At 32.6% G+C, this 15,037-nt stretch overlaps 1 protein-coding gene across 1 annotated transcript; it reads right to left on the reverse strand.

Annotated features, from left to right (window-relative positions):
- Positions 1-300: 300 nt before the first annotated feature.
- Positions 301-7,541, reverse strand: LOC104601223 (26S proteasome non-ATPase regulatory subunit 7 homolog A-like). Its single transcript, XM_010264491.3, has 10 exons — positions 7,145-7,541; positions 3,997-4,089; positions 3,809-3,890; positions 3,149-3,245; positions 2,812-2,887; positions 2,499-2,557; positions 2,182-2,304; positions 1,015-1,072; positions 830-915; positions 301-706 (listed from the first exon to the last, which is right to left on the reverse strand). Exons 1-10 carry the CDS (start codon positions 7,329-7,331, stop codon positions 635-637), a joined length of 933 nt encoding a protein of 310 aa, XP_010262793.1. The 5' UTR covers positions 7,332-7,541; the 3' UTR covers positions 301-634.
- Positions 7,542-15,037: the final 7,496 nt, after the last annotated feature.

The following is a 15,037-nucleotide window of genomic DNA, read 5'->3' on the forward strand; positions in this document are numbered from 1 at the left end:
CTCGATTTCTAAGGCATGGTTTAGAGCACTATTTTTTATAGAAAAACGATTCCAAACAAACAGACATTTCCTGAAGCACCATTTTTTCTAACATGACACTGATGTGTCAGTTTTACGCTAAAATGGTGAATTTTGAGATTTAGATATGTTATTCTGTAATTGCAGTTAAGGATGTTCGATCGCGTTTGCAGTTTAAATTATGTTTCAGTTGCAATCAATGGATTAATCATTTTCCCCTACTCTTCCCCCCTCCCAATTTGTTGTTGCTTGGATTGGAAAAGGCACAACAAAATGTTTGACTTTCAAGGCGAAAACAAATCCCCCACTGTATAATTGCACTGAAACATCAAAGTATGAAGTGCAGAAACAAGATGCCTTTCAGTCATTCATTCCGTCTCATGAAATGCTCTTTCAGAAATTGTGACGTTAGTAAAATAAAGCTCTTAATTATCCAAACAAATGAATGGGGGTAATGGATCTCCAAGGTTAGGATCCACACCCTCTCCTCTTATCCTCAGAGAAAACATAGCTCCCAGGAATTCGAGCCCCCATAAAGGTACGACTGGCAATGTGCTCCCCAAAACTCGAGCTCTCTTGACAATAGAATATCCATGCCTGCTGATAATCCCCATTTTCAGCTTCCAGCAGCAGCTGGTATGGCTGCTGGTTTTGCATCTTCAGCTTTCTCATGTTCTTTGTTGAGCATCTGAAATCAAATCCCAGAATTTGATGTCATCAGATTCGAGTCACAAGGTCATCATGTCAACATTAAATTCTACATCAGATAAAGACTAAACAAAAACTATTACCACAGGAGAAAGCTTATTACCTTGTTGTTGATCAGATTATGAAGAGCAATTACACTTCGAATGAGAGAGGAAAGATAAATAACCAACATCATATCATTTGTTTTCACTGAAGAACAGAGACAAAGGTTAAATAAAGTTCCAAAAAGATCACTGCATGGGAAAAATTATAAAAAATAGAAGTGCGGATTGTAAGATCACTGCATACCAGCAAAAGCCTTGATTAACTCAGCTACATTCAGATTCGGAAGTAGGTTGAACACATCCTGCAGATGGGAATGCTTTTAGTAAGAATCCAAAATTATTCCACGGAAGTAGATTGAAGATATCCAAACAAAATGAGCACTTGGCTTTTTTTAAAACAAACACAGAAAACACAACAAAATTTCTTCATAGATCCATGATCAACCCGGAGTTCATCACCCTTGATGCATGTAAGTGAACTCACAGAACCATGATGGACATGAGGTCCATCACTCTTAATGTACCCCTACCAAGGGCCATTAATAATCTGAACCTGAGATAAATTTGCAGCTCAAGGAATCAGGACTGAGAGCATAATATTATCTATACATTTGAAAGAGGGAAAGCAGATGCTTCTTTACTTTGGGTAAAAATACAATGTCTTCAATAAAATTTTGTAAAAAGGCACTTAATGCAATAATATATAGGATCCATGAGACTAAGACTATTCCATAGTCAAGGCAACAACAACAGAAAGTCCCCCCCCCCTCTCCAAGCTTCCTTACAAGTGTAGGTCTGGATCCTTACAGCAGCCTTGGCTCCCCCCCTTCCCCACCCACCCAAAGAAAAACCTATTTCCCCCAACTTTGCTTTCTCACCAGGCTGTAACGAAATACTAAGAGCTGATCAATAAGAAATGGGGAGGATGGGTGTTGGACCTGATTGTTTAATCAACATAAAGCAACTTTATCAATTTGGACAGAAAAGATGTGATGTTTCAATAAAGTAACTTCAATTTCAAAATTCCGAAAAAATGCACATAAAGTTTATCGTAGCATATGGATGGACTAGAACGAGCTCGGATATGAAAATGGCAATGTGTTCAAATGGCTGCTATTGGAACCTCAGTCAACCATAAGTCTTTGCTTTCCTAGCTTGAGCATATTTATGAGGGAACTTGGTGCATGATAAGCACCTACGATAGAAGCACTCTAGAAAGGAGAGGAAGGGGGGAGGGATAACATTCAAGAAATAAATATAGTGAAATTGTCCTAGATTCAGTTGTGTAGTTCGTATGCATATTACCACACACACACACACACACACAAAAGTAACACTTTTAAGAACACTGCTGGAAAGTGTGTGCAAAATGCCAAGATGCAAAGTGGCATAAGGAGACAGAACAATGTACCTGTAAATGGTACAGAATCTCATGATTTAGAGGGAGCTTTTCATCAACAACAAGATCAAGATAACCACGTATTTCTCGTAATCGTGCATCTAATCCTTTCAATGCTGCAAGTTTCCCGGTAACCTATACACAGAACAAAAGTAGGCCTAATGCTTCATTTGTAGGGAAAACATCAGAACTAGAAATTTAAGTTTCCACCTCATATCAGTTCTTCCCAAAATTAAATAAAAATGATTAATAATAAACTTCACATAACAAAGTGTCCACATTAAAGATGTCTTGTTCCCATTTGTCTCTCTTCAGGGTTGGGGGTTTACCTCGGTTGCAAGGGTGCTAATAGTTGTGTCCTTAACATCCCTGAGCAAATGCTCCACGCCTGTTGAAGAGGAAGAAAGATCACATATTCAGTATAGGAGATGTCAATTAACCCAGCATCCCCCCTCCCCCCAAAACACACACACACACACACAAAAGGAAACAAATGACCCCCTCCCCCTCCAACACACACTAAAGGAAACATATGAACAGTGACAAGAAAACATAACTGAACAGATATTCCGATTAAAAGTGAGGAAAATTGTTCTCCAACATCCCCCAAAAAGAGCTAAGGAAAAAGATCTATGGGTATACCAATTTCCTCTACTTCATGAGCAGCAATTTCTGAAGGTACATGCATGAACACCTTCTGGCTTTTTTGAGTGGCATTCTGTGACCATATCCAAACATCATTTGCTAATACATAGGAATAAGCAGCATGGAAAGAAAACTTTGAACATTAAAACCAATTTTTGAAAAAAAAAACTAAAAAAATATAAAAGCACATGGTTTTTAGTACTGATACACCTCTGCCGATACACAGAGGTGTATCGATACTTTGAACCTTGATTAAAACAGAATATGACCAATAAGGCATCAAAGCAATGCAAGATAATTATTGTGTTGTGCAAGACTAGTTAGTTTTACTCACCTCTTTAACCTCTTCAACAGCATAGTAAGCTTTCGTGGGTATTCCAAGTTCTTTTGGTTGGACATCTATAATGACCAACACAGGGTTTGGAACATAGCTGTAATCACAATTCAATTAAAAAGTAAACAAGCAAAAGAAGAACCAGTGGTTAAACTAAATGTCTATAGAATAAACAGAAAATATTCTGATAAACAATAAACACCAAAAAGCACACCAATGAGCTCTACACTAAAAAACAATATCTATGATGACCAAAACCAGATTTGGAGCACTCTTTGATTAGTTCAACCAAGTTTCTTGGAACTCCCCACCAAATGTCAAAATGTCTGAAAAAAGGAATGCCAAATACAATGCACAGACTTCACGCTTTAAAAGGAAGATAAATTGTTTCCTTGAAAGGTCTGTGCATAGAAAATGCATTGCTTATAATTCAGCTGTTGCTCAAGTGATCAACCATAAAAATTTTATGGATCCCAATAAACTATTGTGCGGAAGTTTTACCTTTTGCTTAATAAAATATTTATATTCCATTGCTTACAAAAAAAACAGAATTCCAAAAGTACCCGAGAGAAAGAGGATAATACTAAAAATGCATAAAGTTAGTTCCTTAGCATTTGCAAAATAACTCACACTTCTATTAATGTAAAGACTGGATCTTACTCGTGAAACAATCCATGAATATCCAGGTCATTTTCCCGCAGTTTTGGACCTGTGCTGTACCAACCTACAACATGCTCCTTGGCTGAAACACATCACAGTCAATTTGATCAAATAATGACAGATTGAAGATGCCCTGTACAAGATGTATAATGAAGAGACTTCATCAAAAAGAAAGTAACAAACAATACCATTTATTCTCTTAAACATGGAGAACATTGATTCATGGTAATTGTGGTCAAGAAACCAGATGCTGGGATACTTATCATCTTCCTCAAAGGGCACTGCAAATTTGAGATCCAAATACTCAGCATTCATATTAATTGCCAGATCACTTGTGAAAACAACACTAAGGAAAAAAAGCTGATGATATAAAGGATTATTAGAGTAATAAATTCCAACATGGCGTTTAAGCCATTATTAACTAGCTATTCTGAAATGTGATATTCCCACTTTGGGCATTTACATTATTCTCATTAGAGAATAACAATATGTTAACTACATTTATTGTTATTGCTACATACCCCAAAACAACCTGCAGCTAATGTCAGGAAACAATGTTGTAAAACTCAGATGGTAGAAGAAGCATACAAAACCAAGAATCATATAAAAAAAAACATAGAAAAAGTTGAGGATGAAACCAGTTAATATCAAAACTAATCAAAATTTGAGATGAAATGATATGGCTCTATGACCAGGGGATATGTAGGATCAATAGGCATACCTCATGGATTGAAGTCTAAAAGCACTTTGCAAAAATAAAACAAATAATATAATCTTTGATTGGACAAACAAGGCATGCCTCATGATTTTAAGAATAAGAATGAATTACAGAATAGAAATTAAATATGTCAACAATGAACGCGATTAATGGCATAATGCTCAGATGAATTCAGTGTTTAACTACATCAGATATAAGTACTCTTCATGCCATGTTTATGGTCTTTCAAGATTAAGACTTTAAGAGAGCATTATCTTTATCAAAAACAAGATCAAGTAGTTTCAGTGTTTTAAAAGCACAAGGCAAAAAACAAATGCAAAGGCCACTTTGTGCCCAAGGCACAAGGGGAGGTGCACACCTTTTTGCAAGGTGCAAAATTAAAAATAAAAAAATGCAAAAATTCAAAAATAAATTAAGTAAATATTAAAAATAGTATTAATTAAAAATCAAACTTTAATTTTAAACTAAATGCTTTAAAAAAGCCTATTAGTTCAAATTTAAATACATAAACATAACATATAAAGCACATTGAAAGTGAAAAATGCAAAAATAAAATAAAAAAATAGCATAGAAAACATATTCAAGCATGTCAAACTTTTAATTTCTTTCAGAATTGTTAGAAGTAGTTACCAGGGGCAGCATTGTCTTTTTCATGTTATTCTTTCTCTCTTATATCTGCTGTAATTTTCCTAAGGGTATTGTAGTCATTTCAGCCTTAGTAGAATGTTAATACAACCTCGGTCGACAGTAAGGAGAGGTGAACAGATTTCTCCTTTCTAGTCTTCCCTCTTTTCTTCTCCTTTTCTTCTCTTTCCCTTCCCTTTCTCTTCCTATTTTGTTCTCTTTCTTTCTTCTATCCTTTTCTTCACTTTTTCTTACTTTATTAAAGTTGGAACAATTTCTTTATTTCTTTCTCAATTGCATTGTTTCAAATAGTTAATGTGATGTTAGATCTTTCATTCCTAATTTTACAATCCGCCTTTTCTTCAGTGAACAAAGCAAGCGAATGCCTAGGCTAGGACACATAGCTTAAAATGCGCCTTGCCTGTGCACCTAGGCACACATTTTAAATCATTGAGTAGTTTCTATTAATAATAACAAAGAATAGCAAAGAAGATTATCAAACAAAAACAAAATATCCTCAGTTCATCATAGGGAATAGACAAGTAACCAAATACAAAAGACAACCTCCCAAAAAGTGTCTAAGCACTACCATCCCACTACTGGCCCCCAATAAAGTGTAGGGGCTTCCTAAAGCTTGAGGCACAAAGCTAAGTGCATTCCTTAATAAACTAGGTGCCACTTAAAAACAACATAACATATACACAAAACTAAATTTTTAAAGAAATCAACTATCCCAAAAAATAAATAAATAAAAAGGGACCATTAGATGATTGATTAGAGCACCATGTTATTAACATAATGGTTGTAGACGTGTATGTTTGAGCGCTACAAAAGTGAAACTGTTTAAACACTAAAAACCACAGCTACAACCTACAATATAGGAAAGTGCCTATTTAAACATCAAATTCAAGATTAATTCATCAAAAGATAACAAGAATCCAGGTGAGGCATACCTGGGTTTAGATGAGATATACCCCATAAAATGAGCTTCTAACTCAGGCAAACTTTTTAAAATATTGTCTACATCTTCTCTAGTTAGAGAATTGCAAGTGAGGTAGCTGATCTCTGAACCCATTTGTACAAGATGTTCCCTCTTGAGGCCAAAAATCTCATCTCCTAATGTAGCCTCTAGTGATCCATGGGGCTCCTTCACCTTTCCCTTATTCAACTAATAACTACTTGAGAGTCTGATCCTCAGTCTCCCCTTCCACTGCAGAGAAGGGAAGCTAAGAACTCGAAGTAGCCTCAAACCTTGTAATAGCATTTCAGGTTTTTCAGCCCATGTTGAATCCCCATTTCCAACAGGATCCGAGTAAATGACAAGTTTATTCCATGTTGGCACAAGAAAATGACAAGACTATTTAAATATCAAATCTTATTGAAGTTCCAGCTACATAAAGAGGTAAACATTTTGAATGTTAGAAGCAACTACATTTTGGACGACTAAAACTCTACGCTACAAGCCCCAAGGACCTAAAATAGACTTTCAAGACTAGTATAAATATAAGGTTAAGGTCTAAATCAAATGACTAAGGAGTCATATGCGAACTCATCATTCCTCTTAGCATTAACAATGTATTAACAAGAAAACCCTAATTCCATTCGTCAGATAGCCTACCTAAGCTCAAGCTTTCCATATGATATTAAAAGGCACTACTGTTCAACAATGGCAATACCCTAAACCGTAGTTTCCTTCACCGAATCCAAATTTTACCACATAGTTGATGGTACCGTTTAGCGTATGAATTCAAAGTTTTGTTTTTCCCCCTTTTTTCTCTTAAAATTTGTTCGACTATAATAAAACTCAGGCTAAAAATGTGTGCAATAAAAATCAAAGCAAGCAGTAGAAAAAATCTAAATAAAAAATCGGAGCTAACTAGAAACGAATTGAAGGAGTTCAGATCTGAACAGCACTAATGAAAGAAAAAACACATAAATAAGGGACAACAGGAAGCCGAGCTTTGGCGACATAAGATGAGATTAGAAAATCGTGCCTGCGTAACTATTGGTGACATCAACAGTGCCTTTGAAGGAACTCCCAAGTAGAACTCCAATAACACGTTTCCTGGTATCCCTCGCGACTCTGTTGTAATTGTCGACGATGCTAAGAAGAACCAGAGGATGGACTATAACTTTCTCAATCGGCCTCGACGAGATCTGTTGTGTCTTGATAACATCCATCACTTCTTCACCTTCGAGTCGATCTTCAGAAAACCCTCCACAGAAAATGAATTCGTAGTTGGGATTTTTAATACAGGAAGCTTTGAACTTCGACTTGTAAGAGTTTAAAATTAAGGAAGAAAGTCAGAAACACAACTGTACAAGCAAGGAACAACCACCAGTAACCACGCTTTTGCCTACCTTACCAAGTTGCCTTGCTCTCTACTCTTTCCGATTTGTCCTTTTCCACTGGTTATAAAATTGTTAGGACAAATGGGGTTGGGTAAATTACAAGAGGTGGGATCAGGGCGCCTCACAACGACCTCACATGCACATCCCACCGAATATTGAAAATATCTCATGTAAATAATAACACACAAGTACGAGAGAGTTACTAATGCCATTTGTGAGAAGCAAAACCGGTCTCAAATTACAAATAGTCTCCTATGAAAATTACCCCTGAACTTCATCTATATCTATAATCTATACAACTTTAAAAAGTACAAATGTCTTCAAGAATATTTCTAGAATTTTTTAAGGATAATATTTACTTTTTTATATTTAAATTTAATAATAAAAAAATGAGACCAAATATGGTAATTGGTTTTTGATATTAAATGAGTTGAAAAGAGGTAATTTAAAGATATTCAATGCATTCAATCCGCTCTCATTAAATCCAACATTTAAGTTATTAACTTGCATTCATGTTCATTGAATCATATATTTAAGTTATTTTTATTTCTTTTCATCATTAAGTTCTATTAATCAAATCCATACTTAATAAATTAATAATTTCAATTACATAAAAGCTTATACCTTTAAAATTTACCTAGCAAAAATAGTGTTTTCATCTAAGTGGTGGTAAGAAATTAAATCATTTTGGGCCAAATGGGTTAATCCATGCTGCCATGATTAAATAATAAAATAAAAAAATAGATAAAATAAAAAAAATTAAAATAATTGGGAACATTTTTAACATACATATTAAATAATAATAAGTATGTTAAATAAGAAATGTTTTTATTAATGATGAAAATAGAATGTAAAATTTAAAACCAATTGGAAATAAAAATATTTTCCTTTTCTCTCATTAAATCCTATATTTAAAATATATTTTTTCTCATCATTAAATTCTTGTAATTAAACCCACAATATTAATTTTAATAGTATAAAAATAAATATTTTGAAAACAAAACCATTTTCTTCCCTCCTGGTGGTAGGCGCAAGCAATTTGACCATTTAGGGTCAAATGGATTAATAAATAATACCATAATTAAATAATAAAAAATTAAAATAAATAACTATGAAATGTAACAAGTATTTTTATTAATGATGAAAATGGAAAGAAAATTTCAAAATCTACCTAGAAATTAAATGATGTCATAGTCAAATAATAAAATTTTTAATAATAGAAAATACAAAGAATCACAAAAATTAAAAAAAAAAGATAAGGGAAAATTTTGGGTACATATCTAATGTTATATATTTATAAAAAATAAAATATTGGGTACATCTCTAATATTGTACATTCATTATATTGAACAAAAATAAGTTTTATACATAAGAAATAATTTTGTCAATGATGGAAATGTAATACAAAATTTAATGTCAACCTAGAAATCAAACAATTTTTATTTTTAGATGGTGGTTAGTGGTTTGAGTAAAATGATACCATAGACAAACAAAATTTAAGTGTGATGAGTAAAAAAATTATTTTATATAATGTAAATGAAATATATAATTTAAAGGGAAAATTATAGTCAAAGTCGGTTGTACATTTAAAATTAAGTTGCAGGTTGGTCCAGAAACCAACCAAACTCTGAAATCTGGCTCTACATTTTAAATTATAAAAACCCCCGCCATGTCATTAGAGGCTTATGTGGCTGTTACCAACATGGGACTCTTATTCCATGTTAGACACAACAAAAAACCCATATCGAAAATAGGTTTTTAGTTTCTCTTCCACTTCCTCTGTCTCTCAATCTCCCTCCCTTCTCTCTCACTCTCACAATCATCTCTCGATCTCTCGCTCCCTTTGTCTCTCCCACTCTCTCTATTTTGGTCTGTATCCAAATCAAAACCTCTCTCTCTATTGTTCTCCCTCAATTTTTCTCATTCTTCTCTCTCACTCTCCCTCTCGGTCAAAATCTCCTTCTCCCTCAATCTCTATCATTCTTCAATTGGATTAAATTTCATAGCCAAGAGTTTATTGTGAATTTTAACAAATTGGTGTAATAACTTTTGAACCATACCAAGTTGGTCTCATGTTCTTTTATACGATCTGATTAATACCATATAAGTGTGTAAGAAAATAAGAAAATAAAAAAACAAGAGAGTGAGAGGGAGAGAATCTAAGGGAGAACAATAGAAATTAAAGGAGAATGAGAGATCGACCAAGAAAGAAAATGAGAGATTGAGGGAGAATGATAGGTAGAGAGAGAGAGAGAATGAGAGAAATTGATAAAGAGAACGTAAATACAAAAACCAAAAACCATTTTTATTTATTTTCAAATCACATAGTCGTTGAGCAGATAAAGATGACTATGAGTGAAAGAGTGTGAGGGAGATTGAAAGAGAGAGAGAGAGAAACTATAAACCCTTTTTTTTTATTTTCCAATCACCCAATATTAAAGGGCAATTTCAGTATAAGCTTTTTATTATGTTCAATATTGATTAAGAGTCCCATGTTGGCAATAGCCACATAACCCTCGATGATATGGCGAGGGCTTTTATAACTTGAAATGTAGAGCCGTTTGTTAGAGTTTTGTTAGTTTATGGACCAACTTGTAACCAAATTTTAAATGTACAACCGGCTCTTACTATAATTTCCCCTAATTTAAAGCTAATCCAAAAGCAATGCTATTTCTAATCTAGATGGTGGGTCAATGATCCAACTTTTCAAAAAAATGCATGATATCATAATTGAATAATAAATATTTAAGTATTTTTAATCATATTATTACTTTTTTTAATTTTCAATTTCTATCTTAACTATGATATATCTAAAATTCAAGTAATTAATATGAAGAAAAGTTTTTCATGTGCAACGCATGTGCTTAATTACTAGTACTTATAAAAGTGCCAATGGGGGCTCTTGGCTTTTAGAATTTTGGTTGGACAAAGCTTACCCTTTTATTTGACATTTTTTAAAGTGTAAATAAGGATAAAATAGGTATTTTATAACCTATTTAAACACTAGAAATAAATAATTGCAATTATTCAACATGTATTAAATGGCAATTGAATTAATTGGATAGAAATTACGTTAAAACATTTTGAAAGTGGGAATATGGACAAAGACATGTATTCTATAGATAAAACCTTTTTAATGATTTAAATTAATGATTGTAATTGCCCCAATATGTATTGAATGGTAAGTTGGTAACTGAAATTCTCGTAAGTTACTTAATAGTACTTCACACTTCCTCTTTGGTTGTTGGTCAAATGTTACAAGCATCTTCCTATTTTATGTACAATTATCTTGAATTATAATCAAACCCAAGCGTTGTTGTTTAGATCAATGTTTTAAAAAATGATTCAAAACCGGAACCGTTCTAGCCACCGGTTTTCGGGTCAACAGTTCAACCGTTCAGTTCGAATAGACGGTCCATTCTGACAAAATAAATTAAAAAAATAAAAATAATTAAAATTTAAAAATGGCCAAAAACTGTTAAACGGGTCGAACGAGTCGACGGTTCAATTGCTCGGGTCAATGGTTCATTGCCCAATTCAACAGTCTTTGGCTAGGGATCGGGTTTGGGGTAAAATGGAACTGGTTGCCTGGACGGTTCCTGGGCCAAACAGTTTGATCGTCCGAGTTAACAACAGTTCGAAAACCATGGTTTAGATGTTTACATTGAACGAATAATAAGTTATCTTATTGAATGGTTAATGCTAAGTATTTGATCGGTGTCCATTAATGTTCAATGGCAACATTTTAATTAGGGCTTAGTTAGTTTTCCACATTCCCAAAGGACTAAAAGATAAAAGTAAGCAGGCCAAGTTGGAAAATGATGTGAATGGTTATAGCATTTTTAATTAATGTTTCCAAATAACCCATTTTATTGTTTTTTTTTGTGCTTATATAAATTGGTAACATTCACTCCAATGTTGGGGATGTGTTTAGCTTTACAAATTTGGGACTAGAGATATTAACAGGTCAAGGTTGATGCAAGTTTGGCCCAATCTAAACCTGACTCAAACCCAATTAAGGTTGTCCAGATAGGAGTGGGCCAGTTCAAGTTTACCTCTTAATCAACCCACTAACATCTCTAAACCTCCTAGACCTCCTCTCACTTACCACATTCATATAGATACACAAAATTTTAGAGAGGGTTATAAGCATAACAACGATCCATCCTCTCTTTTCCCCCATGTCCTTGGTATCCCCATACAAGTTTAGAAGTAAAAAACCCCGGTGGGTTGTGCTAATCTCCAAGGAAAAAGCTAAATGCACTCTTGAAGCACAATGTTGCAACAGAGAAAACCATGATATTCAACAATGATTTACACTATTTTGGCCACATAACTTGCATATGCTGTAATTGAAAAAATGATTAGTACTCTTCATAGAGGTGAGAGGAGCACCTAGAGATATTGAGGATGCTAAAGAAGTGTGCAGCTAGCTTGGCTTTCATAGTGTTTAACTAAAGAAATCAGGACCATTGAGAATGTAAAAACAACAACTTCTCTAACATTTCATTTGTTGACAACATTTAAGATAAGTTAATTCAATGAAATATGCTTAATTGATCTCATTGACTCTCTTATTATTGTCATTAATGACATAAAGATGCCATGGGGAAAAAGTCCACAGTTGAACAAACCTTCAATTGATGATTTTTTACTTTCAAAATTTTAATAGGAAACTATAAACTGTTAAATGTGTGAAGGGAAGACATGTGGGGTGTTCTTAGCATTGAAAAATATGTTCAAGAATTTAGTATCAAAAAAATATGTTTGAGAATGTTTTTTTAGTAAAATCTATGCAAATATAAATTAAAATAATATTGCCTCCAAAACTTCACATTTAATATTAAAGTCCAATTACATATACACATTTCATTCTAAAAAAGGTCATTGGTTCAATAACTTGGATTGATCCAAGTTTGAGAACACGTAGATATGTAGGAAAAACACTAATAGTAAGAATAATAACAATGGAGCTAGGGAAGGAGTATAGTAGATTACAAATAACTGATATTATAAAAATAAATTGGAATGGCATTTCCTTATAGATCTAATAAGTCAACTTATTATGGTGTTATTAAATAACAAATACAAATAGATTTTTTTTTAATTTATAGAAAATTCAAGCATGCCTTTAACAATACATATTCATCATATCTAACAAATGCATGTATGAAAATGAGAATTATTATTACTAATGATGGAAATGGCTAAAAATATAAAAGAAAAAGAAAAAGAGAATTAACATCTTGCCCATGCCCTATTGACCTTATTAAACCAATAAGGTCATATCTAAGCCAATGGGTTGGGTTAAATCATATTTATAAATTTGTATGGTGATAGTCGATTAATTTGATTGTCCAATTAAACCACAAGTTGAAAACACTAATATAAACTACAACTAAGAAGACAAGAAGTCATGTAATGGCTCATATAGCTAAGACAACAAATCCACTAATACATCATGCTTTTATTATTATTATTATTATTTGAAATTACCACATGCAATGCACGAATACATTTACTAGTTTGAATAAAGATCCCTTTGCCATGGGGTCAATGATAATTACACTTCTAAACTTTCATTTGTGATAATGAACTTTTAACTTTGTGATAAATATCTTCATCCCTTTCAAAAAATATTTTCATTCATTTGTTTAAAATTTTCAAATCCCTAAATTAACTTTTCTTATTTATTTGGACAATTTATGATTCCATTAGTTTTCTGAATATAATATTGAAGTCCTGTCAATTGTTCTAACATATCCTTGTATACTTTTTACTGGATTCAATATTTTAATGAGATGGTAGATGTTTCTTTTTCATAGATATAAATTTAAGGTTTTGTTTGTTTTTTTCTTAATTTATTGGAGAAAATTGTGGATAATTTTTATATTTTAAGATGAATAGATACATTGATATCAATGAAATGAAACAAGAATATAAAGAAACTTGTTTTCTATGTCAATGAAATGATTATTGTTATTTTAGCTTGATTCATTTGGAGAAATTGGAATTATGTTGGGGTTAATTAGGTTGTGTTTGGTTTAAAGGAAAGGGTATGGAATCATATACAATCCTTGAATATGTTTCCATACCTTTCCCTTCTTTTCCTTACCTTTTTCTTTCAAACCAAACACACCTTAGGGTTAAAGAGAAGAAAAATAAAGAAAATAAAATAAGAAAGGTTCAAGTGGGTATTTTGGTAATTTAAAACATTCCATCATGGTATTTGTTGCAAAGTGAAAAGTTCAAGTTACAAATGAAAATTAATGGGGTAATTTAGCCACTAGCCTCATAGTACATGAGAATAAAAGGGTTTTATTGGTGACTCAAATCTCTATCTTCTTCTAAAGTATTTGATTTCCACTAATGCCCTTGTGGTTGTAGACTCGTTGCTTAGATCCCATTTGTGTCTCAGTACTTGGGTAACTTTCAGTATCAATGTTTGGTCGCGTTTCCACTCACTTAGGTAAAGATTGAGACGGGAGAAGATTATCGTTTTTGGTGGGTGGGTAAGTTGGTTAATTACCAAGTTGACCAACTTAACCCCCCCCCCCTCGGACGAGGCCTTAGAGTCTTGAATTATTGGGTGGATTCCCTTTTCTCGTCGAATGGGAATCTTTGGGGCATGAGACCTTGAACATACCTAAACTAGAAAGACAAACACAAAGTTCCTAAATGTCTTTAATATCACTAACCAAAAATATTACAAAAATAATGCTTGGATTAGACTTGGACTGACTTCATTCAATTGAAAATATCATAGGTTAATTTTGTTTAATAAATGCCATACACGACATGGTCCCGACTAATCTATATTATATAAAAGTGTGAATGCAGTCTGAAAATTTTTTTGGGCTAAAACTATCATTTATTTCTTTGTTTGAGAAAGTGTATAAAAGTCATTTTATTATATCTTTAGTGCCGATTTTAATGGCTACTATAATGGTCATATTTGTGTATTTTAATCCATCTCTAATTGTAAGGGTTGAAAATGTAACTTCAATTATTACTTTATACCTCATTTAATCCCCTATCATTAAGTCTTATACTTAATGTATTAAATCTCATTTTCTCTTATTGTATCCTATATTTTTAAGTTATTTCTCATTAATAAATGCTACTAATTAGACCTGTGCTAATATTTTTAACAATATAAACCCATACATTTAAAACTAACTGAAAAACAAAACCATTATTTATCCAATTGGCGGTTAAGCAATTCAACCATCTGAATCAATTTGATCAACCTATGAAATCACAATTAGGTAATAATAATTTTAAAATACAAATAAATATATGAATTTACAAAAAAAATGTAGAAAAAAGACACACATTTATGATATTTTTATCAATCAAATTAATAAATAAGTGTAATAAATAAGAATTATTTGTATTAATAATGAAAATGAAATACGTAATTTAGAACTGACCAAAAATGTAATATAAAAATTAATAATAAATAGTTCAACTTTTGGGTTAAATGTGTTAACCTTTAATGTCATAAATAAATAATAAAAATTAATAAACTACAA

Source organism: Nelumbo nucifera, chromosome 2 (genome assembly GCF_055504915.1).
Source record: "Nelumbo nucifera cultivar China Antique chromosome 2, China Antique-T2T, whole genome shotgun sequence".
Classification (NCBI taxonomy): domain Eukaryota; kingdom Viridiplantae; phylum Streptophyta; class Magnoliopsida; order Proteales; family Nelumbonaceae; genus Nelumbo; species Nelumbo nucifera.

Excerpts from the sequence above, each read along its gene's own strand:
- LOC104601223 (XM_010264491.3), bottom strand. The coding sequence starts at position 7,331 with ATGGATGTTATCAAGACACAACAGATCTCGTCGAGGCCGATTGAGAAA. Across the intron at positions 1,073-2,181 it reads AGATTCTGTACCATTTACAG|GATGTGTTCAACCTACTTCC; the intron begins GTACATTGTTCT and ends TCCCATCTGCAG. Across the intron at positions 707-829 it reads ATAATCTGATCAACAACAAG|ATGCTCAACAAAGAACATGA; the intron begins GTAATAAGCTTT and ends ATTTGATTTCAG.